Source organism: Archocentrus centrarchus, chromosome 2, assembly GCF_007364275.1.
Source record: "Archocentrus centrarchus isolate MPI-CPG fArcCen1 chromosome 2, fArcCen1, whole genome shotgun sequence".
NCBI classification, from domain to species: Eukaryota; Metazoa; Chordata; class Actinopteri; order Cichliformes; family Cichlidae; genus Archocentrus; species Archocentrus centrarchus.
The window spans coordinates 20,908,131-20,932,210 of record NC_044347.1 but is presented as its reverse complement, the minus strand read 5'-3'; the positions used below and the strand labels follow the sequence as shown (position 1 = coordinate 20,932,210).

The window sequence follows — 24,080 nt, the reverse complement described above, 5'->3', positions numbered from 1 at the left end:
TCACCGCACACAGGTACGACAGGCGCATGGATTTTAGTAAAGTCAGCCTCAATACTTCTAATATAGCTTCCCGTTTCGCCTAAACATTATTGTTATTTTTTTAAACGTTAAGGGGAGTTTCAAAACGTTAAGAGACATACGGTACATTTTCAGTTTGTAATGTATGTGTATGTATGGTGAGGGTCCTGAAGTCAGGATTTGTTGCTATATCCTACATCAGACAAAGATAATGTAAAACGTACAGAAGTATTGGTATAAGCAATGTATGGCATGTTAGTGCATCTTTTTTTTTTTCCCACGTTGAATACGCTGTTTGTCAGTTTGCTTTTATTTTGAAAGAGCGGCAAAGCGGAAGTCGCCTGCTCGCTCTCGTCAGCCTGACGCAGCTTGGCTGGGTCACGCTGCAGTCCAGCCGGATGTTTTGCGACGCCAGTGTGTGATGGTAGCGTTTTAACGCGAAGCTCGTCGTGCGGCTCCAGCGGCGGCCCCTGACCAGGTGAGAACCCGCAAAACAGCGTCAGCCGAGCGGACTGGTTGGCCGGAGGAAAAGCAGATTGGTGCGTGTGAAAGCTGCAGGGAGGTCGTGACGGTGTTGGTTTGCGGTGACCGTGCACGCCCCTGCGCGCTCCCCCTCAACATCCATAATATAGTTTGTTGACTGTTGCCTCTTCAGCGGACGCACAGCGAGCCTGTTGCCGGTCAGTTTCGCAGCCGTTAGGCTGGAAATGCAGCTGACGTGGGATTTTTTTCCCCCCCTTTTTAATGAGCAGAAAGGCAGGTTCGGGTGAAGAAGGCCTGAGTGAAGCACAAGTCTGCTCTGGGGAATTCACCTCTTTGCTCCACCTGGCTCACTGACAGCTGCGCGAAACACTGGTTATACTGGTTCCCTGAGGGGGTCGGACCAGTTGCAGTCCAGTGTTTGAGCTTTTGATGGGGGGGGGCAGGAGGCAGGCCGGCACGAGCCCAACAGCTGTCTGTCCACACCCTGTGAGGCTTTTATCTAGTGACCCCCTTCCTTCCTTCTCCTCGATTTCCAAACTGAAAGTGTGCCTCTGCCATGCTCTGCATAGGGCTCCACTCTTTAAAGGCTATTTTGTATCCAATAACAGCCTCTTACACATGCACGCTTGTAACCCGCAGTTGGAGCAGTCATAAAGTTTAAGAGTGAAGATAATTAGCGGCTCTTTATAAAACTGCAGCTTCAGCTTGAGTCAAAGACCTGCAACAATGATGCTTGGCCCCCTGACTCCACAAAGGCTTCATCTGTTCACTTTTATGGTAGTAATTTGAATGACACACACAAACACACAGGTGGCGAGTGTTGCCATGCTATCCTAACCTAATCTGTACTGATTGTATTGCTGCTGCTGGCAGTGTTGGGTGGACATACAGGGGTCAGGAAGAGGTCGCAAGAGCAAAAGGTCTCCTTCTGTTGCCTGAACCTTGTTTGGATAAGAAAAACGGACCACAGTGATGATTTATCTGCACCTTTCTCCAGTTTAAGATTGTCATTTGTAAGGATTCACTGCCTTATTTTTTTTTGTTTGTTTTTCAGTGACAGTGAACTGAATATCTTTGGATTTCTGGATGTTTTTGGAACTTTCTCTATCACACATTAGTCTGACGTGTGATAAAGAAAAGCATCACATCAAATTTGACATGCAGAAACAGCAGCATCTCAGTTTATCATGATTAAAATGGTTGTTAACAACATTACCAACTTATTGACTGATAGTTTGCGAGTCTTGCCGATGAGGAAGTGAGGTTGGAGCAGTTTACTCGTCGATTGTCCTGTTGCTGCTGCAGTTGTTGGTAGCAGTGCACACCTGTTTGTAAGGACAGATGGCCTCCACAGAGTGCTCCTGCTGTCACTGTGTGTGTGTGTGTGTGTGTGTGTGTGTGTGTGTGTGTGTGTGTGTGTGTGTGTGTGTGTGTGTTTGTTTCGAAACCGTGCAGTTGGTCAGCTGTTGTATGCCTCTCTCCTCAGCTCCCTCATCAGCCTCTGCGAGCTGACTCAGAGCGCATTCTTGTTTAATCAGGCATTTGTTTTCCTGTTGAGCCGCTAAAGCAGGGGGAACACTTATTTTAGTTGGCAAATTGGCTGCGAACACACACTGACACCACACCGCTGCTTTCTGCTGCCTTTGATTACGTGCTGCTATTTGTTGCTGCCAAGATAAATTCAGCTGGATATTTAAGCCTTATCTCTCTAAATTAATATTTCCGTTGGCAGACGTGTTGCCCTCTGGATCGTACTTGGTTTCCACGGGTGTGGCTGCTGCAGCTCGGTCACTCATTAGCCGGAGTGTTGTGTTCGCCCGCAGTTTTTCAAATTATTGGAAAACTGAAGTGCCCAAAGTGAATTATGCAAATATTTAAATTAGGCCTGCAGTGATTAGTTATTAATTTTCTGCTCATCAATTAATTGTAGCCAGTTAAGCAACTATTTTGATAGTACGCTAATTGTTTATGGGGATATATTTGCTGCTTATAGCTTGCTGTATGAGAGCATTTGGTGTATGTGACCAAAAAAAGCATCAATCAGCCAAAACAATACACCCACTTGCATTTTATGCAAGTTCCCCTTAAGCAATGGACTCCCCAAAACATACAGGGGTATGTCAGGAACCAAGATGAGAGCAGCAAATCCTTTAAATCCAGGAAGTTACAAAGTTTTTTTGTTTTTTTTTTTTGTCCAGCACACCCAATAGATGGTCTCCTCATGAATGCTGGAACATTGGCAGGGTTTGTGGTTTGGCTCCTGGCTCCTCCACATGCCAAAGAGCACGAGAACAGACAAAAGCGTTGTAAAGCACTTAGTAGCTCATTAATGTAAAAAGCACCGTCGGCAGTCGGTTTCCCTTAAAAGATCCAGTGCACTTCCTGTCACAGCCAGCAACCAGTGCTCCCAGTAGCTTTTCAGGCTGCAGGGGCCACCCCTTCGTTCCCCAGGTGTCATGGGTCGGTTCACTGGTTGTCCTTCCTTGCATGCTGGGAACCCCCCCCCGCTACACCTGCTGTATTGGAGATTGTAGTTTATTAGGCGAGCTCACTTTTCCTGCAGCCAACACTTTAAACAAAATAACCAGAGCTGATTCAAAGTGTTGAATTTGTATTTTATAGCTTTTCACTTGCAATTTTAATGAAGTTTTAAATATGAGCCCCACAGAGATGTCAGTGTCAGCATAAGCCTATTAGAACTTTAGAAACGGCCGGATCAACATGAGTGAACGCACTGACCGGCTCAGCAACACCAAAAGGCCCGACAGACCACAGAAGACAACGAGGGTGCCTGATGACAGAATTATTTCCATGGTCAAGATAAACAACTTTGCAACATCTGAGTACCGAACAGTGTTGAGGAGGCGGGTGTGTCACTGTCAAAGTCTACAAGCGAGAGGCGATTTTATGAATGGAAATAAAGAGGGTGTACAAGAAGGTGCAAACCACTGATTACACTCAAGACCAGGAAGGTCAGATTAGAGCCGGCACAGTTCTGGACAAAAGAAAATCTTTGGACTGATGAAATCCATGTTAACTTGTACCAGAATGGTGGGAAGAGACAAAAGGATGGAGAAAGAGAGAAACCGCTCATGACCCAGACCATACCACACTGTCTGAATAACACGGCGTAGGCATGGGCATGCATGGCTGCCAGTGGAACCGGGCCACTAGTGTTTATTGATGATGTGACCGCCGATAGAAGCAGCAGGATGAAATGTGCCGTGAAGGGGGTTATACTCTCTGCTCAGGTTGAGCCAAATGCTACAAAAGTCACTTCACAGTGCAAATGGATAATAACCCAAAGCGTGCTGCAGAAGCAACACAAGAGTTTCTCAAGATGAAGAAATGGAATATTCTTTAATGGACAAGTCAGTCACCTGATCTTGAGCCAATAGAGCATGTTTTTCAGTTACAAAACTGAATGCAGACCCACAAACAAGCAGCAACTGAAGGTGACTGTAAGGAAGGTCTAGTGGAGCAACTGAAGGGAGGAAACACAACATTGGGTGATGTCCATGGGTTCTAGACTTCAGGCAGAAATTGTTTTTTTTCATCTAAGTATTAAAAAGAGTCTTTATATTTAAATTTGTTAGTTTGTCCCATTCATTTTAAACCTCTGAGAATGGGGCCTGTGTATAAAAAGACTAATTCTTAAACAGTTCATGCAGAATTTTTGTAAAACCCTTTGAATTAAAGCTGAAAGTCTGCGCTTCAATCACATCTTGACAGTTTGATTTACAATCCTCTGTGGTGGTTTTGTACAGAAGTAAATCTATATAAATAGTGTCTTTGTCCCAGTAATTACAGAGTGTGACAAGTGGCCATGCCTCGGCCTCGTGACCTCCCACGATTTGTTTTTGTTTTTTTTGCTCATGTACAGTATGCACAAAACGGAAACAAAAGCTCTGGATTTGGAGGTGATGGAGCGAGGATGTGGTGCCCTCCTCGCTTTTATTTCAAAAACATTAATACCCGGGGATCAGCTGTGGGATGTCAGCCGTGCTGCTTGGCTCGGATGCAGAGTCATTTGTTTGGATAAAGAAAATGTTCCATACTTAAACAGCTCACGGATTAAGCTGCTGCGTGTTCTTCTTTGGCATATGAATTTGCACTGTTGTCGTAAAGCATCTGCTGCTTTCATCGCTATCCAATCTGAGTCACTTTGGTTAGCTACATATTGTGTCCATATTTAAGTAGTCTGCATGGCACTGAACTAAAACTTTCCCCTATGTTCCCTAATATATTCTAGTATTTTCTTTATTCTGGCTGTTCAGCATACCAGAGTGAATTTAGGAATACTGATGTACAAGAAAACACGGGTAAGTTATTATAGTGTTTTGTTTTTAAACAAATGAGAATCTCTACACGTGCTACATAATCTTATAAAAGACAAAAAGGCAGAGATTTGTGCCTCTGAGTCATCTGCCCTAAGTGTGCCACAACAATGCCGAGCAGGTCCCCTCCTCATACTCACTGGGACATAAAACTTTTTGATGTCTCTCACCCCCCACACACTTGTCCTTTTTCTCTTTTCAGCGGCAGCCACACTCTCCTCTTCCCTCTTGCACTCTCTTAAAGGCCATGGCAGTCTTTCAGCCAGCCTTGAGCTTTTCTTTCTGTTGAACCCCCCTCGTGTCACCACCACCACCCTCCCCACAGCTTGAGACAAAGAGAGGAGAGTGACTGTGGCGCTCTCTAGCCAGGTGTTCTCCATTGCTGCCCGGGGCCGTAATAGCACCAGCCCTCACACTGCAGCTGCCCTCCCCAGCCTCCCATTGTGTAGCCCCATTGTTCAGCCGCCCACCCTTCGTTGATTCATCGGCCACACAGGGGAAGCCCTTTCAGGCCGCGGAGTGCGCGTTGCTGTTTGTGTGTGTGTGTGTGTGTGCCTGTGCACGGTGAGTACGCGTGCCTTGGGGAAACTGGGTGTTGCAGGCATCTGCCCACAGCCACTCCCCTCCTCCCCCTCTTGCCTCTGCACCTCATTGTAGGGGCGCTGCGCTCCGATTGGTGGAGGAGCAGCCACTCTAAACGAGGGAATGGCTGACATTGTTGGTCCATCTGTTCTGCCACTCATTGTCCAATTTGCCTGCTTCTGCAGAGGGGGAAAAGACGCACACAGCTTTGGAAGACAGTCGGACAGCGAGGACAGAAGTGTTGGGCTGGAGTTGGATGCTCCGCTTTAAAGAAAAGAAATTGATCTTGGATGTTGCTGCTGTGGGAACTTTGGGATTGATTCTTTTTGCACTGTTTCTCTAATCGGCTTTTCAAGGATTTAAAGATGTGGAAATGAGCTAATCACATTTCTTTCTCTATTGTTTTTTTGCACTTTTTTTTTTTTGGTCTGGTAAGTGTGATGGAGTTTCCACCTCTCTGCTTATAACCTTTTATACTGAAATTTAATTTTCAGCTTGCTATAAAATAGAAATATTGCCTTCTTTTTATGGCTGGTCTGACTTCTGCTTTGAAAAGCAAGTGTAGCTGCGTGACAGGTTACTCCTCTCCAGCTTTCACTGGGCCTCCGCTGTGCTGCAGGATCATAAAACACTGATGCTGGCGTACCAGAGTAACCTAGATTCTTTTTAAGTTTGAGAAAGGTTAGAGTCATGTATAATTCACAAGGGCAAATTCTGAATAAAGAGGAAAAGATGGAGTCCACTTTCTCTGTTGCATGTGAAATAACGCTGAGAGTGGATGCAACTCACAGCAGTGAAGATTATAAAACATCAGCAGGTGAATTTATAGCGCTGTCCACCTGGATAAACTTTACTCAGGTCTGCAGCTTCTCTGCCTCCATTGCAGTTGTTCAAATTTGTGAATGTGATATGTGCTGATATGAAACTTGATCCAGGAGGGATGGGCTTCCTGTGATGCTAGCAACAAAAAGCACTTTTTTAAAAAAAGTTTTTGTGGAAAAAATCAATTAGTTTGATTTTAAGATGTTGGCCTCAGAATATGCGTGTGTGTGCATGCATGCAACATTCTGTGTGTCAGCGCTCCCTGTCTGTCCTGCTGTGTTTTCCCTCGCAGTTGGCAGTGTGGAGGCAGGGGTGTGTGTGTGTGTGGGTGTTTTTTGTGAGAGGTGGGGGGGGGGGTACCCATTGCGCATACCGCTCAGCAGACATCTGTTGCCTTGTTGCTGGCAGGGAAAGCCTAGCGCGCTATCTAAATGCACACACACACACACACACACACACACACACACACACACACACACACACCTTTTACAGTAACTTCTGCACAGTGCTGGGTATACAGGGATGTACCACTAGACAACCCCACCCCACCCCAAAACCGCCTTTCAAACTGGAACCCCCACCCACCCGCTGCACACACTTGCACAAAGCTCCCACATACAAAGCGCTGTAAGGACTGTGTTACATATTCATTACTGCTTCCATCAAAGCCAGCAGTGCTGCTGTGTGTGTGTGTGTGTGTGTGTGTGTGTGTGTGTGTGTGTGTGTGTGTGTGTGTGTGTGTGTGTGTGTGTGTGTGTGTGTGTGAGAGCCAGCCTGCTGATGTTTGAAAGATGCACCCACTCAACCTGGAGGTCTGGAGATGGTGTGATGTAGTTCCTCCACTGTTGGGCCGGTAAAACCAGGCCTGATTTGGGGATATCAGATGCATTTGTCTGCAGAGCTCTGCCGCACATGGAGACGTTTAAAATCCTAACTGTGAAAAGACTTAGAGGGTTTCACAGAGACTGTTAAGATTTTTGGCATTTAGCAGCTCAAACTACGGGATTATGATTGGATTTATCCAGATTGTAAAAAGATCAAATGAGGTTAAAGCGGTTGTGAAAACAAGGAAACGTAAGAACTCTCACAGAACTAAAAGATCCAGAGCCTGTCATGTTTTCACAGTTATCCACAGTGTTTTATGTAAATATGTGCTTAGTTTAAGTTATCTTAGTAGTTAATGTCTTTGGGTTTTGTACTGCTTTTTCATGCAAAATGCTTTAAATATGTCAGCTTAGGCTCTGAAAAAGCATGAGCCTTTTTTTCCCCACTGTTTTCTGACACTCTGCAGACAGAACTGAGTTGTTTAATCATGGATATAATAAGCAGAATGTCTGGTAATAAAAATGATTATTAGCGGGTCCCAGCCAGTGCATGAGTCAGTTGATCTTAATGGCCAGTGTTGACCTGATGCATCAGTAGCACTGATATAAAGGTTTTTCTCTCCAAAACATAATTTTGAATTGGGCGGCCTGTGTAGTTCAGAAATTCTGTCACACATAGTGTCTGCAGCGCATGCAGCAGAGTATCCTGACCGCTGAGTAAATCTCTTGAGCTGCTGACTCCTTCGTTTTTCCTTTTTTACATATAAATACTGCATCTACATATATTTAAAAAATATCAGCAAATATATCATTAGTTGGAGTGTTTGTTCTCTAAACATCAGGATCGCTATCAAACCCAAAAGTCCGGTATTGGTCAGGCATACCAAGTCACAAGTTAGCGTACCCCTACTGCTGGTCCCAAGCCCGAGTAGATGTGAGGGCCTCCCATGTAAAATCTGTGCCAAAGCAAACACATGGAAATGTGATGACCACTTGGGAAATAAGGGAGAAGCCCAAAGTATCAGGTGGAGCTTTATTTATTAGCTGGGACCCTGGATGCAATCTGGGAGCCCATCAGCTGGTCTGCTGACTTATCCTGTGGGGATAACAGGCAGTGATTCAGGGCTTCTTGGTGTAGGTGGTGGATATCTGTTTCAGCACTCTGTTATGATCGCCGGTCAGTGTTTACAAATGGCCATACATTTTCAAAAGCTAATAAAAAGCTACCATCAAACAGCAGATGATGGTTTTAAGACTGCATTTAGCCTAATGCAGTCCATCTTTTGCTCTCCATAGAGACTGCACACAACCAAAACTTCAAGATCTGATTGTTCAGTAGAACTCAGCAGTAGAAACAGAAACCAGAAATCTTCTAGTACAGAGAATACTGTCTGTTGCCTGCAAACTTTAGGAAAAATGATGGCATTTAGAGGTGTCAGGGGCTGATATTTATCTGTTATATCAGTTTCGCACTGGCAAAACAGTAATTTGCAAAATAGTGGGATGAAGACCTGGAAAACCTTTAAAACTGTTTCAGTATATTTGTTATAGCTGAGAATGATTTGCTTCCTTGCTGCAAAAAAAGAAAAAAAAAATTAAAGAATAGTACAAAATATCAGCATCTACATCTAATGTCAGCCAAATTGTTATTTTCGTTGTGGGCTGAGATGCATCAGGGTCTGTGGAGTTAAACACTTTGTCTAAACAGGTTCCCGATGATGAATCGATTAATACTTTGATGCAAGTTTTTATATTTTGGTCATTAAGCTGACTAAGGCTGTGCATAATATTTGAACTTTTGATGCATTTTCAGATATAATATTGATCTTTTCTTGAAAAAGAGGACTGCTAAACCCCAAATCCAATAAGTGTATCAAAGAGCATTTTTATTGACTCCAAACTGTGCTGTAATACTTTACAAAATATGACTATTTCTCCTATAGTGACAATATCAAATTTAGCATGTTTCATAATATTGAAGTTGTTCTGCTGCTGTCATCAACAGTTTTTTTTTTTTATTACTTTAGTTAGATCTGTTACTCCTGGGACATTTTACCAGACTCTGAGGTTATGCAGTGTTGATGTGATGCTTGTGCTTCAGATTAGGTGAATGTTACGCCCGAGAGAAGAACATCAGCTTGGCTGATGTGCCGTGAATTCAGTCCCACTCTCTCCACAGCGTCATGAGTCACCTTGGGTCGTTAGTGTGTTTATGTGTGCATCATCAACACCCACAGCAGTTGATGCCAAGGTCCCAGTCCCAATCACTCCTGCAGGTCTATTGTTGTCTTGGGTGGTGGGGGTGGGTTACCAGTGAGGCACACTTAAGCCCCTCAATCCCCCCCACAGCAGACCTTTTTGTAACGTGTGTGAATTCAGGCGGGTCGCCGGCTGAACGCTGCAGTCTCTGTCTTGGCATTTGGATGGGAGAATGCTTTCAACAGCTGTAACTTAGCAACAGTAGCTCAGCCACGTTGCTAGGCAGCTCTTTTTTCATAAAATGCACACTCACTCCACCCCTCCGATCCCCCACCCTCCCACCAGCTTTAAGTCACTTCCCCTTCCATCATCTGTTTTGTTCTGCTTATCTTCAGGAGCGCCTTCTGGATTCAAAGACGTTAAGTCCTGAAATTCTTATATACTTAGTATAGTCCAGTAAGAATACACCAAACTGTATATATAGAATCATAAGTCAAATCTGATTAAAAAACACTTGAAAAGTTTGCTGACTTTGCTCCAGAATAAAATAAAATTTTTATTTTTTCATCCATCCATCCATCCATCCAATTTTCTTCTGCTTATCTGGGGTGGGGTCGTGGGGGTAGCAGCCTAAGCTGAGAAAACCAGACCTCCCTCTCCCCAGCCACCTCCTCCAGCTTATTTGTTACCAGCACCTTTTCAGTGGAAATCACTGAAAAGGTGCCAGTGCTGGTGCCAGTTCCAAGGAACCAGCAAACCGTTTAAGAATGAGCCTGCGTTTCCACTGCTTTGCGAGCTGACCCTTTACGTATGAGTGTGGGCGGTTCCTCGTCTGGAAACAGAAGCCGAAGGGCACAAACGTAGCAGAACACGCTCCCCTTTTGCAAACTTTATTTCTTGTTCTCCAAACATATTTTACGGTCCAAACAAAACTACTACAACATCTGTGTAAAGCACAGAGGTATACACAGACAGCGATTACAAGCAAGATGACAAGTATGCACTTTTATCGGTTATGAACTGATATAAAGCAGGAAGTTCAGCCTTAGGGCCGAACCTAATTCACAGCAGTGAAAATTGGATCGCATTTCTCATGTAATACACACCTTGCAGTGAAATGGCGGTAGAAAACTTTACGTCAAGATGGCAGAGTCACGCCCTTCTGGTGCTTGCATCACGCGTTCTTGGTTCCAGACCAGCTAGTTTGCAGTGCCGGTGCAGCGCCCATTTTTCGTCCGAGCACCGAGTGAGTTTGTGGTGGAAAAAGTGTTGAACGGTTCCAGTGCTTGGCACCGGCACCATGTCAGTGGAAAAAGGGCCTGTGGGAACATTGAGGTGTTTCCAGGCTAGCTGAGGGATATAATCTCTCTAGTGCAGGGCTCTTCAACTCCAGGCCTCGAGAGCCCCTGTCCTGCAGGTTTTAGATGTGTCCCTGATCCAACACACCTGAATCAAATGGCTGAATTACCTCCTCAGTATGCAGTCAAGTTCTCCAGAGTCCTGCTAATGACTTCTATGTTTGACTCAGGTGTGTTGAAGCAGAGACATATCTAAAACCTGCAGGACAGGGGCTCTCGAGGCCTGGAGTTGAAGAGCCCTGCTCTAGTGTGTCCCAGGTCTGCCCTGGGGCCTCCTCCCGGTAGGACATGCCCAGAACACCACACCCAAGAGGTGCCCATTAGACATCCTAGTCAGATCCCGTACCACCTCAACTGGTTCCTTTCAATGTGGAGGAGTAGCAGCTCTACTCTGAGCCCCTCACAAATGACTGTACTCTTCACCCTATCTCAAAGGGAGAGGCCAGCCACCCTTCGGAGGAAACTCATTTCCACTGCTTGTATCTGAAATCTCGTTCTTTTGGTCATTAACCAAAACTCATGACCATAGGTGAGGGTGGGGATGTAGATCGCCCAGGAAATCAACAACGGAGTCACCATCTGGAGCACCCACAAGCACCCCACCAAGCAACTTCAAGAAGGCTGAGTGACTCTGAACTGTTGTTCGGCACATAAGCACAAACAACAGTCAAGACCTGTTCCCTGACCCAGAGAAGCAGGGAAGCAAGCCTGTTGTCCACCAGTGAAAACTCTGTTGTTCAGGCAGCAAGCCGAGGGATACAAGAATACTCACCCCAGCCAGCTGCTTCTCACCAAGGGCAACTCCAGACTAAAACAGTGTCCAGAGCCCCAGGCTGCACATTGAGGTGAGCCTGACTATATCTAGCCGGTGTCTCTTAACCTCATGCACTAGCTCAGGCTCCTTTTCCATCAAAAAGGTGACATTCCGTGTCCCAGTCATCTAAATCGCTCTTCATCTGGCCCCTCACCCAGGACCAATTTGCCCTGGGAGACCTAACCAGGCGGCAAAAGCCCCTGGACAACATAGCCCCTGGCATCATTGGGACATGCAAACCCCTTCACCATAATAAGGTGGCAGTTCATGGAGGGGAGTTTTTTTTTTTCTTACTTCTAAAACCATCTTTGCTGTGGTGGAATTTCCCTGCAGATTTCACCTCTGGAGTATTTGAGTGTCTTGGCTTTCTCTTATATTTCTAATTTCATTATCTCAGCTTAAATTTCTTTGCAATTGGGCGCCCGGGTTGCTCATTGGTGGAGGCGGCAACCACATATACAGTGGCTTGCAAAAGTATTCATGCCCCTTGAACTTTTCCATATTTTGTCACATTACAACCACAAACATAAATATATTTCACTGGAATTTAATGTAAAAGACCAACACAAAGTGGTATACAATTGTGAAGTGGAAAGAAAATTATGCATGATCCAAAACATTTTTTACAAATAAAAAACTGAAAAGTGCGGTGTGCAAAAGTATTCAGCCCCCCTGAGTCAATACTTTGTGGAACCACCTTTTGCTGCAATTACAGCTGCATGTCTTTTAGGGTATGTCTCCACCAGCTTTGCACATCTAGTGACTGAAATTTTTGCCCATTCTTCTTTGCAAAACAGCTCAAACTCAGTCAGATTAGATGGAGAGCGTTTGTGAACAGCAGTTTTCAGATCTTGCCACAAATTCTCGATTAGGTTTAGGTCTGGACTTTGACTGGGCCATTCTAACACATGAATATGTTTGGTTTTAAACCATTCCATTGTAGCCCTGGCTTTATGTTTAGGGTCGTTGTCCTGCTGGAAGGTGAACCTCCGCCCCAGTCTCAAGTCTTTTGCAGACTCCAACAGGTTCTCCTCCAAGATTGCCCTGTATTTGGCTCCATCCATCTTCCCATCAACTCTGACCAACTTCCCTGTCCCTGCTGAAGAGAAGCAGCCCCAGAGCATGATGCTGCCACCACCATATTTGACAGTGTGGATGGTGTGTTCAGAGTGATGTGCAGTGTTAATTCTCCGCCACACATAGCGTTTTGCATTTTGGACAAAAAGTTCAATTTTGGTCTCATCTGACCAAAGCACCTTGTTCCACATGTTTGCTGTGTCCCCAACATGGCTTCTGGCAAACTGCAAACGGGACTTTTTTATGGTTTTCTTTTAACAATGGCTTTCTTCTTGCCACTCTTCCATAAAGACCACATTTGTGCAGTGCACGACTAATAGTTGTCCTGTGGACAGATTCCCCCACCTGAGCTGTGGATCTCTGCATTTCATCCAGAGTCACCATGGGCCACTTGGCTGCATCTCTGATCAGTGCTCTCCTTGTTCGGCCTGCAAGTTTAGGTGGACGGCCTTGTCTTGGTAGGTTTACAGTTGTGCCATACTCTTTCCATTTCCAGATAACAGTGCTTTGTGAGATGTTCAAAGCTTGGGAAATCTTTTTATAGCCTAAGCCTGCTTTAAACTTCTCCACAACCTTCTTCCTGACCTGTCTGCTGTGTTCTTTGGACTTCATGATGCTGTTTACTCCCCAATATTCTCTTAACCAACCTCTGAGGCCGTCACGGAGCAGCTGTATTTGTACTGAGATTGGTTTACACACAGGTGGACTCTTTTTTTAGTCATTAGCAGTCATCAGGCAATTGGTTGCACTCAGAGAAAAGGGGGCTGAATACTTTTGCGCACTGCACTTTTCAGTTTTTTATTTGTAAAAAATGTTTTGAATCATGTATAATTTTCATTCCATTTCACAATTGTTTACCACTTTGTGTTGGTCTTTCACATTAAATTCCAGTGAAATATATTTGTTTGTGGTTGTAATGTGACAAAATATGGAAAAGTTCAAGGGGTATGAATACTTTTGCAAGCCACTGTATATGCTGCGTTCCGGTGCGGGCGGCGCGGGTTCGAGTCCCGGCCTGTCACCAGTTTGCCTGCGTGTCCTCCCCTGTATCTTTCCCCGTTTCCTATCTCCCTCCACTATCAATGAAAGCCGCTATGGCCAAAAATGCAAATTAAAAAAAAAAAAAAAAAAAAAATTGTTTTCAGGTAAATCTTTATTACAGATCAGGCTAGCCCATCCTCATACCTGATGCTCAAATGCAATATCCTGATTGACTACATAGCCTCGGAGACCCTTCAGTGTTTTAATGAATGACTTGATCACCACGGTGGGAAGAAGCATATGGGCTTTAATTACCAGGTAGAATGAGAGAGGGAGAATGGTCCAACTGCCCCAATGCTAACAGCTTGGTGTCTTTTTTTTTTTTTTTTTTTCTGTTCACCCTCTGTCCCTCTGTAGATTAATGTGCTGTGGCGTGATGCTATAAAAAAGAAAAAAACACACTGGGTCAGACATTAAAAAACGCGGGAGTCCATTAATTAGGATGAGAGGCCCCATCAGCTCTTTGTGTCTGCCAGCCTGTGCCTCAGCCGAGACCCCCAACTGCTCCACACAGCGAGTCAGAGCGTTTTTACACAGGAAAGTATAGTTAAAAAGTCAGATTTTCCTAAAAGGTATAGACAGTGTTTGCTTTCAATTATCATTATCATAAAGCCTGAACGCAAATCCTCATTTTGCAAATGCGGCTGCTGTGGTAGCAGATGCCACACTTTTCAGCCAAGTGTTTCACCCACATATACTATAAGTTTAAGTAGGGATTTACCCAATTTCCCTGGAAGCGTTTGTGCCATCTCATCATGTATAACGACAGATTTGCATTTGAGTAACAGTGTGTATCATTAGCAAAGAAAAAAGTAATATTTTCTGCAGTTTCTCTTCTTTGAGTGCAGCCTCTAACTGGCTTCAGAGTTATTAGACTTTTGTGTTTATCATCAATTTTTGTTTCAAATTCACTTAGTTTTTTTTTTTTTACAGTCATGTACATACACAGTACATTTCATTTTTTTCTAGACTGATTTTTCTTTTTGTTTTTTGAGTTAATAAAAAAAAAAAAAAATCACCCATAGTTTCAATTTTTACTTTAGCTTTTGTTAACTATTATAACCTACCCTGAACTAAACTGGTTTTAAGAGCCGATTTAAAAGCCAGTGCGAAAGTGCCTTAAACATGTATTCCTCCCAATGGTCAGCAGGGGGCAACTAGTTGCAAAATCCAGTAGAGCCAATATGAGCTATGTGTCAGCATATCAAGATCGACATTTATTACAGCCAATAAATGAAAATGTAAAAAGTAGAGTTCAGAGAAACACACTTCAACAATTGCTGTTGCATAGTTTGTCTACCAGGCAATGCTACCCTATTTTCCTACTTGATTTATAATCTGAACAAACATTTTCCTGGTGACTTTGTAGTCTTAATAAAGCATGGTACTCATTTCATGGGCTGTAGTCCCTTTTAGAGTAAAAAGTTTAAAAGTTGCTCTTTTATCAACAGTCCCACTCACTCCACCTTTCTTTCTTTAGGTACCAATGAGTCGAGATTTGTGAGAGGGCAGCAGACAGCCCTGTGTGCTGGATGTCTGTGACAGATCCATGGGTCAGAAGGACCATGTGGAGGCAGGTGCAGGCCATATCCTCGACCTGGGGCTGGATTTGGAGTATCTGTACGTAGCGGGGGCTGACCGGCAGGCTGGCGGCGCTGACGGGCCCCCTGCTATGGAGGAGCAGGGGGAGAGCACCGCTAGCTCCCCTCCGCTGGCTGTCCTGGAGGAGAATGGTGGGTCTGATGCAGAGTGCGAATCTGCGCTGACCTCTAGCTCCACCCTCGCTCCAGGTACCGACTCAGATGGAGGAGACGGAAGTTCGACTCACAGTAAGAACACCCACCAGCCGCTCTGCCGGACCCAGTGTGTGGACTTAGGCACTGAAGGGCCTCCCGAACCCCCATCTGAACTTTTAGCAGAGCTTGAACGTGATGCCCATGCCCAGTCCATACTCAGCTCCCCGTGTGAGCAGCCGCCCGAACCTCCACCCAGTCTGCCTGCTTCAGAGCCAGCATGTAAGGCTAGTGGGAAAGAGTACCAGACTAAATTGGAGTTTGCCCTGAAGCTGGGCTACTCCGAGGAGACGGTGCGACTGGTGCTGTCCAAACTCGGCCCTGACACCCTCATCAATGACATACTGGGAGAGCTGGTCAAGCTGGGCACCAAGTCAGACAGCGAGCAGCCGGCTGGATTATTAGCTTCTACCTCATCTTCATCATCTTCCTCATCCTCCTGTGGTTGTTCTGATTTGCTGGAAGCCCAGCGGTCAGACTCACCCTGTCCTTCAGACTCTTTAGGTGACCAAGACAACCTGCGACCAATCGTGATAGACGGCAGCAATGTAGCCATGAGGTGAGCATTAGTATTATATATACGTTATATCACTGGAACCTGCTGTAAAGAAACACATAAGTACCATAACTATTGATTTATGTGGACTTTTACTTTTTCATTGTGCTCTGCAGCCATGGCAACAAGGAAGTGTTTTCCTGTCAGGGCATCCAGCTGGCTGTAGACTGGTTCCTCGAGCGGGGCCATCAAGACATCACAGTTTTTGTGCCTGCGTGGAGGAAAGAGCAGTCCCGACCCGATGCTCCTATAACAGGTCAGTACGAGACACTAAAACTAAAATGCATTTTCTTAACTGCTTATCCACTTTAGGGTCGTGGGGTGAAAGGCCCTGGACACATCACCAGTCACTCACAGGGCTAACATCCAGAATAGGTAACAATGGTATTCTAGAACTGCGTTTTCCCCAGCCTTACTGTAACCTTTTCCTCCACAGATCAGGAGATCTTACGCCGCCTAGAGAAGGAAAAAATCCTGGTCTTCACACCTTCACGGCGCGTCCAAGGTCGGCGCGTGGTCTGCTATGACGACCGCTTCATTGTCAAGCTGGCTTATGAGTCAGACGGCATAATTGTCTCCAACGACAACTATAGAGACCTGGCTAACGAGAAGCCTGAGTGGAAGAAGTTCATAGACGAACGGCTTCTCATGTATTCCTTCGTCAATGATAAGTAAGTAGGGATGGATGAGTGAGAGACAGGTTGATGATTTGAGGACACTGTCACTTATCTTTAAAACAGAGTAATGTTTAAATAAAGTAATAAAGGCCATTGGAATAATAAGAGCTCACATTCTGATGTTAAAAAAAAGAAGCCATTTTCCCCTTTGCTATATCTGGGGAATCAGTTATATTCTGTCTGCCTCGAGTTTAAAATTTCCTCAGTTAATTTACTTGAATCTCTCTAGTTTTAAAGAATCTGTATGAAATGTAAAGAACAAACCAAAAAAAAACCCCACTTGTGTTTCCTCTAATAGCGATTCAATGTTCTTCTAGTTTCTAATCTTTACCTGCCATCTTGCAGATTCATGCCGCCAGATGACCCTCTTGGTCGTCATGGCCCCAGCTTAGACAACTTTCTGAGGAAAAGGCCCATCATGCCTGAGCAGAAGAAACAGCCTTGTCCATACGGTGAGAAGAGAGTTTCAAAATACACATGTTGAAATAATGTGTGCTGAATGAAACATGTATTTTTGTTAAGATCAAAGTAATAACTGGTGGTGACAAAATGTTTGAACACCTGTTGAAATGGTCGTTGTGTCTCTTTGCTCCAGGAAAGAAGTGCACTTATGGCCACAAGTGTAAGTACTACCACCCAGAAAGAGGCGCTCAGCCTCAGCGTGCTGTGGCCGATGAGCTGCGTGCCAGCGCCAAGACCTGCGTCACCTCAAAGAACCAGGGGGATGCTGGGCTGGTGAAGAGCCACAGCGTGCCAGCTGGCACCATTGATGCCAAGAAAGGCGCCCCAAAAAGGCAGTCAGACCCCAGCATCCGAGCTCTGTCATACAGTGATGCTGAGGAGAAGCTGCTGGCAAAAGGGAGGATGGAGGGCCAGAAGAACAGCATGTGTGGTAGCAGCAGCAGTAGCAGTTCTAGCAGCGGTAGTTGCAGTGGGAGTGTGACCATGTCCCCGGCCCCAGGAGGCCCCCCATCCAGTCTTAGCCTCCCGCAGGACCAGCAGTCGAGAGCAGTGATGGCTCATGGTCACTTACCAGCCCCCAGCCATGACCTTTACCCTCACTGTGAGTCTCCAGACCTAAGTTACTATTCGGTAACACGCGCTTACTCGGGCCTGAGCCTCTCATCCAGACGGAGCCCAGACTGTCGTTTCCCCAATGACTCGGACCTACGGCTGGGCTCGATGGGCTCAGCCGGCTCTGAATGCAGCAGCGAAAGCAGCGTCAGTTGCGGCAGCAGCTGCGACTCGTACAGCGAGAGGTCATGCCCCGGATGCCCCCCGGACCCCTTACTGGAAGACGCCGTTCATTTTTCTAATCCCCACAACCGACTGTACTCCCATCATGCCTCATCTAGCCATGAACTTTGTGGCCTCCATCCTGCCGAATACGCAAATATTCAGCACAGCCACACATCCAGTACAGGAGTACACCCCTATCACCTGAGTGCGACACGTGGGCAGAGCTGTGCTCATGATCCACCTCCATTAGAGGCTCCCCCAAAGCGCCCCCTCTACCCTCTGCCCCCTCATCTCCAGCACCAACCACTGACTGCACGCTCCAGCTGTCCAGGTGACTACCACTCTCTGCCCCAGACCAACCCTGCACCCCCTGGCTCTCCCCTTGGTCGCTGTCTGGCCCCAACACGAGCAGAAAGTGTGTCTGACTCACATCTGTATGAACATCTCTCTACATCACACCATCACCACCGACCAAAAGCCTTGCCTAGCTGGGACAAGTACTACAGGCAGCCACTGCTGCCGCCATCCAGATATGAGCCACTCACCTATCAGAGCCTGCCAGACACACGCCAGTCATCCTGGCACACTCCTCCATGGGCACAAGATGGCTATGCCCAGCATCACTCATCTCACCCAGCTCTCCACCCGTCCCCAACGCATTACCTCAGCCACCAACCGCCCCCGGCCCACTCTCCTTGCCCGCCTCATCCATCCAGCACTCCTCTTCCGCCTTACCCACCTCACAGCTCTCACCTCACGGTGCCCTCCCATGCCCCTCCCTCCTACATGTCGCAGCACCCAGAATCCCCTGCACACAGCCGCTATGGGGATGCGAGGGAGAAAGTGTACATAAACCTGTGCAACATCTTCCCCTCAGAGTTGGTGAGCCGGGTGATGGCCAGAAGCCCCCACATCACAGACCCCCAGCAGCTGGCAGCTGCCATCCTCGCAGAAAAAGCCCAAACAGGCTACTGAGGATTGAAGGAAAACACAAGCTAAGGAACTGGTTTGCATCAGCAGCAGTGGTGGGATTATACTTTTGGATTGTCTGTGAAGAGACCTGTTTCTTTTCTTGGAATATTAATCAGACAATGCAGAAGTCTCAAGGACATAAAAAAGCTGAAGATAATCCAAATCCAGCTGTGGTCACTGTGCAGCAACAACTTTAACAGGTGTGGAGAGAGCGAGACGTGGGACGAAGTCTGCGATTCAAGCTGCGTCAAATGGAGATTTGCTCTAGACCTGCCCAGTTGTTTTTATTTATACTGTAGCTTTGCATACAGGACCAGTTATGCATCACATTTATAATAGGGCACCTTTTTGAGTTGGACACCTCTAGTTACACACAGCATTGAGTTGGTTTCACATCCATCAAAAATGTGACTGAAATTAAGAATTATTTATACGCACACACATATTATGTGTATCACACACTGAGTCAAACAGGGTTTGAAAATATGTTTTTCTTGCATGTGTGGAGCACCACGTGGAATGGATCTTCTCCTGTGTCCTCATCAGGCATTCCGGTTATCACATGATGGCTTCAAACTCCTATTTGACCAAGGTCTATTCTATGAATTTCCGTGTGTGTGTGTGTCTGTGGATTTTTTTCCATGTTGGTAAACATAGGTGTTGGAGAGATGGTCATCTTATTTGAGATGACGTCAGTTTTTTGGTCAGAGTTGTAGCTGCAGAGATGGGTGACCCTGTCGTGTGTACCTTAGTTTTAGTAAGGGACATCTCTCTCGCTCTTTCTCTCTGGCCCTTTCTTTCGGGTCAGCTCTGGTATCTGCTACAGACAGAACATCCGGCCATCGGTAAATAAACCGTGTATGTATTGTAAATATATTTAACAGATCCCTCTGCTGTGTGTTTGGCTAACAGCGTGCTCTGTTGTCTGTAGCAGATCCCAGCTGAATCCATGCTTGACAGAGAAAAACCTTGTTTGATACAAATTGTATCATTAACTAAGTCGCTGATGTTATACGCAGTACATGGACTCGATGATCCGTATCTATCAAACACTCTTGATGTATTGCTGTATGATAAAGTGCAGTGACAACAGTTTTGTTCCAATCGAGATGTTCCAACTTTTAATCTTGTGGAAATAGCTTTGAGACAATTATTTCAAATATATTTCAAACAAAAGGAGTTGGGTGCCTACTATGTTTAGGCGTCACAGCTTCGTTACCTTTTGGGTTTAAAGCTGGCTTATTTTTATTTTTTATACAGGAGCTCCAGTTAAATTGTGCAACAAATACTTGTTAGGTACACATCTGAAAATAGAAATGGGTCGGGTTTCAGCGTGAGTTCAGGGTCAGTTCGTGCCAGGATTTTTTTTTTTTTTTTTTTTTGTAGCCACTTCTTTAAGTCAGGAAATAATGTAAAATTATGCTTTAAATAACATAAACTAGACGTTTGATCATAAACCAATTTATTGTCTCTATTAAAAGGGACCTTTTATGTGAATTTCCAGTACTGTATTTTTATTCTGGGATTCCACTAGATTAGCTTTGCATGATTTGTAATTCTTAAAAAATAATGATAATAATAATAATAATTAAAAAAAATCTTTATTTATTTCTATTCTGCTGTATTCTATACAGTTCATCCTCTGCCCAAAGCCATTTTAGCGCTAGTCTCTTTGAGGTCCCTCCTCCCTAAAAGGCTACTTTCCTCTGATTGGCTGGGGCAAACCTAACCCAGGATTGACCATATAAGGAAATCTGCCCGAGCTGACATAACCTCGGCACTAAAGTTCAAACAAACAAGAAAATGTTGAAATCCAGGCATTAGGAGCCGTCTGAGGCCTGGAGCTTTGGCTAACAGACATTTATGGTGACCTCAATAAAAACAGACATTTATGGTGACCTCAATAAAAACTTTGAACTGTGGCCATGTTTAGTAACCGCAGTTGACTTTGTTGCAGTGTTTGTGTGTGGCAGAATACGAGGAAAAGCATAACGAGGTCCCCTTTATTTCCTGAATTGAGCGTGCAGACCCCAGCCATGTTTTAACGTAGATTCGTGCGATGTCCTGTGGGGGCCATTTTGAATGTAGCAAACGCTCTACTGAAGCTCTGCCTGGAGTGTCCGCCATAACAAACGGATGTGATTCTTATATATCAACAATTCTTCAGCTCACTAATGAAATATTTGGAAATTTAGAAAAGGTTAGCAAGCTAAGCTAAACGGCTTTCTAGTAGTTAAATATGGAAAAAGTACACAATATTAAAACTCCTTTAGCCTTGTTAGCCCGTTAGCTCAAATAAAGGCAATAGTTTAAGTTTAAGCCTAAACAAGTTAAAAATTAGAGCTGCTGAGGCTAATGCTAACACTTACACACCTGATGTGTTCAGGATGTTATCTGCCTGTGTGACAGTTGGGGGGTGGGGCTGACCTACTTCTAATAGTAGGTTGCAGCGTTAGTTCAAATGTTCACCGACTTTCTATTTTCTTTTAACCATTAATTAATGTTGCTACAGTTCTTCAGAACACAAGTTGGTTGCTTTTGATCGCGTGGAGGCCCTAAACTGTAAAGTTCAAAATGGCCACCAAGGAAGTCAAAGTCTAGCACTTGAGCTCGTCGTAGAATTCATCACAAGCCAGCTACATATAGCTCACCGGTCTCTTTTCTGTCCAACACGTGCTGTTGATAAGAGAGGACCTTTGTGTGTGTATTGAAGAAGCGCCTTCTCTCTGGCCTCCTGGCACTGTGTGTCAGCGTGGCACCTGAGCGTGGGCCCAAAGTAATGCCTCTTCGTGGCATTGTGCTTATGACACATCCAATAATCTGAACTATGTTCAGCAAACTGTTATGCATGTTTTGATTTGTTTTGTTTCTGCATGTGTTCTTGTTTAATTTAAGTTTATATCCGTGTTCCCGTCCTGGAAGCGTGCTGTTATTGTCACGTGATGCTAGTTGTCGTTTAACTATTGCTTTTAGGTTTAACTGTACACAAAACTGGCTTTTTAAAAAAAAATTTGCGTGTAAATTTTTCACTTAACTGTCCGAGTATTGATTTCTACAACACTGGACATTTACTTCTTGGGATTAAGAAGCCGTTGATGGATGATGTCCCACTTTTCTCCAACTCTTTGTTTCCTTTGGGAGTACACTCAGCCATAGATAGTGAAATGCTGACTTAGACTTTAAATGTTACAATGCCATACAGGCCAATAAACTCTTACTGGGTAATAGTCTGTTATTTCACATTATAATTACATTTTTGCCAGTAGAACAGTGTAACTAATTCAATATTGTAACATTTTCAGCTGTAACTGTGATTGTTCATTAAAAAGACTACTGCTATAAAACATGGTGTTTACTGACAGTGTAGTGAGTCACAGAGGGTTGTTTTAAGTGGCTGTTTAAATGTTTTCTTACCTCTTGACCAAAAAAAAAAAAAAAATGCCTCTGTACTTGCTAAAATCTGTTTCAGCCCATTTTTCCCAACCTGAACATGTAGCTCACTGTACTGGATAAGTCCCTGTGAACTTTGTGGGTTCAATCTGTCAGGTTATATTAAAAGCCATCCATCACTCTTCATCACATCAAACTTAGATGTAATTGTGCAAAACCAGAGAACTAGTTTCTTGTGATAATTTTCTTTCTTTCTTTCAAAAAACAATACACAAGAAATGCACTCCCCTCCAAAAGTATATGAACACCTGAGGCCAATCCCTTTATATACGCCTAGGACCTTTTTTTGCTGTGAGGCAGCAGTGCTAACCACCATGCCACCGTGCTGCCCAGTATTGGAACAGATAAACTTAAAATTCATAAAAGTGAATAAGATTTAATATTTACCAGAGGTGAAAGTAAGCCGGTACGGTCCGGTACTGCGTACCACGATTCTGTGCCGGTACACAGAAGAGCGGAGCGGCTGAAGCGTCATTCAGAACCAGTCACGGCTGCACTTTGGGTCAGAAAAGATCCGCTAGCAATAACCAGTCTAAAACACGAATTAATCAGTTAATAAATAGCTTGTTTTTCTCTCAGTTCAAATTATTTCTGAATTGTTCGTACTATGTTGGAGCCTCAATTCTAAAGCTTCTCTACCCTGGGAGCTCCAGGCTTTTGTCAAGGGCAGCCTTTAAAACGTTCACCGTTACGTTTAGCCTCTTGATTGGCCAGTGGCCACGTCTCCGTACCGGACGTATGTAGTGCGTTTTATATGGCAGGCTAGACCATCCCATTTTGACTGACACCTCATTCGGCCAATCATGTAACTGGCCGTACCAAAATCACCTGAAAAAGCTACGTGACGCCCTCTGGTTATTATTTGCTCTAGAAAACCCATTTCCAAACATGACTGGACAAATGAGGTGTCACTCAAAGTGGGAGGGTCTAGCCTGCCATATTAAAAACGCACTACATGTCCCGCGGACAGGATGTGGCCAGTTAACAGGCTACGACATGGGTTTTCCAGAGCCAGTAATAACCAGGGGCGTCACGTAGCTTTTGCGGGTGATTTTGGTGGGCCAGTTAACAGGTTAATGTCTGTCTGCTCGATACAAAATATCCCAATTAAAAGCAAATAGAGATTAACTAATTGTGTTTCATGTTGTCTCTGGAGCTTGAAAAAGGCGACTGGACTTCTTTTTGTTTCTTGAAGACGTTTCACCTCTCATCCGAAAGGCTTCTTCAGTTCTCAACCAAATGGTGGAGAGACCCAGGTATTTAAACCCCTGTGGGCGTAGTCCCCTGGAGGTGGTTATGACCCTCTATTGATCATGTGCGTGAACACATGTGCCCAGGTGTGAAGGGGGCGTGGGTCATATTTAATCAGTGGTTTCAGTTGAAACCAATTTAGGACTCCGCTCCATTGTTTCCTGTGGCCTATTGAGGTCACTGGAACAAAGGTGTGAATGGGGGTTGAGACGTCTGGGAAGGGAGCTCAGGACAGCACTGTAAGCGGGGGAAAGTTGGTGACGTAATCCACCTCCTCTGTTCAATGATGGTTGTTCACAGTGGACATAGATGGCTTCTTTCACTTCTCTTTCAAACCATCTGTTTTCCCTGTCCAAAATGTGAACATTGGCATCCTCAAAAGAGTGCCCTTTTTCCTTCAGATGCAGATGTACTGCTGAATCTTGTCCTGTCGAGGTGGCTCTTCTATGTTGTGCCATTCGTTTGTGAAGAGGCTGTTTGGTTTCACCAATGTAGAGGTCCGAGCATTCTTCACTGCACTGAACAGCATACACTACATCGCTGATCTTGTGTTTGGCGGGTTTGTCCTTGGGATGAACCAGTTTTTG

General features: G+C 44.9%; 1 protein-coding gene across 2 annotated transcripts; it reads left to right on the top strand.

Annotated features, from left to right (window-relative positions):
* The first annotated feature begins 364 nt into the window (after nt 1-364).
* LOC115796073 (probable ribonuclease ZC3H12C) lies at nt 365-22,117 on the top strand. 2 transcript variants are annotated; one of them, XM_030752304.1, is made up of 6 exons: nt 365-496; nt 15,036-15,907; nt 16,021-16,160; nt 16,341-16,575; nt 16,927-17,033; nt 17,177-22,117. In XM_030752304.1, exons 2-6 carry the CDS (start codon nt 15,105-15,107, stop codon nt 18,793-18,795), a joined length of 2,904 nt encoding a protein of 967 aa, XP_030608164.1. In that variant the 5' UTR covers nt 365-496; nt 15,036-15,104; the 3' UTR covers nt 18,796-22,117. The 2 variants fall into 2 exon arrangements, with proteins under 2 accessions (XP_030608164.1, XP_030608173.1); XM_030752313.1 differs by lacking the exon at nt 365-496 and adding an exon at nt 5,652-5,851.
* The last annotated feature ends 1,963 nt before the right edge of the window (nt 22,118-24,080 follow it).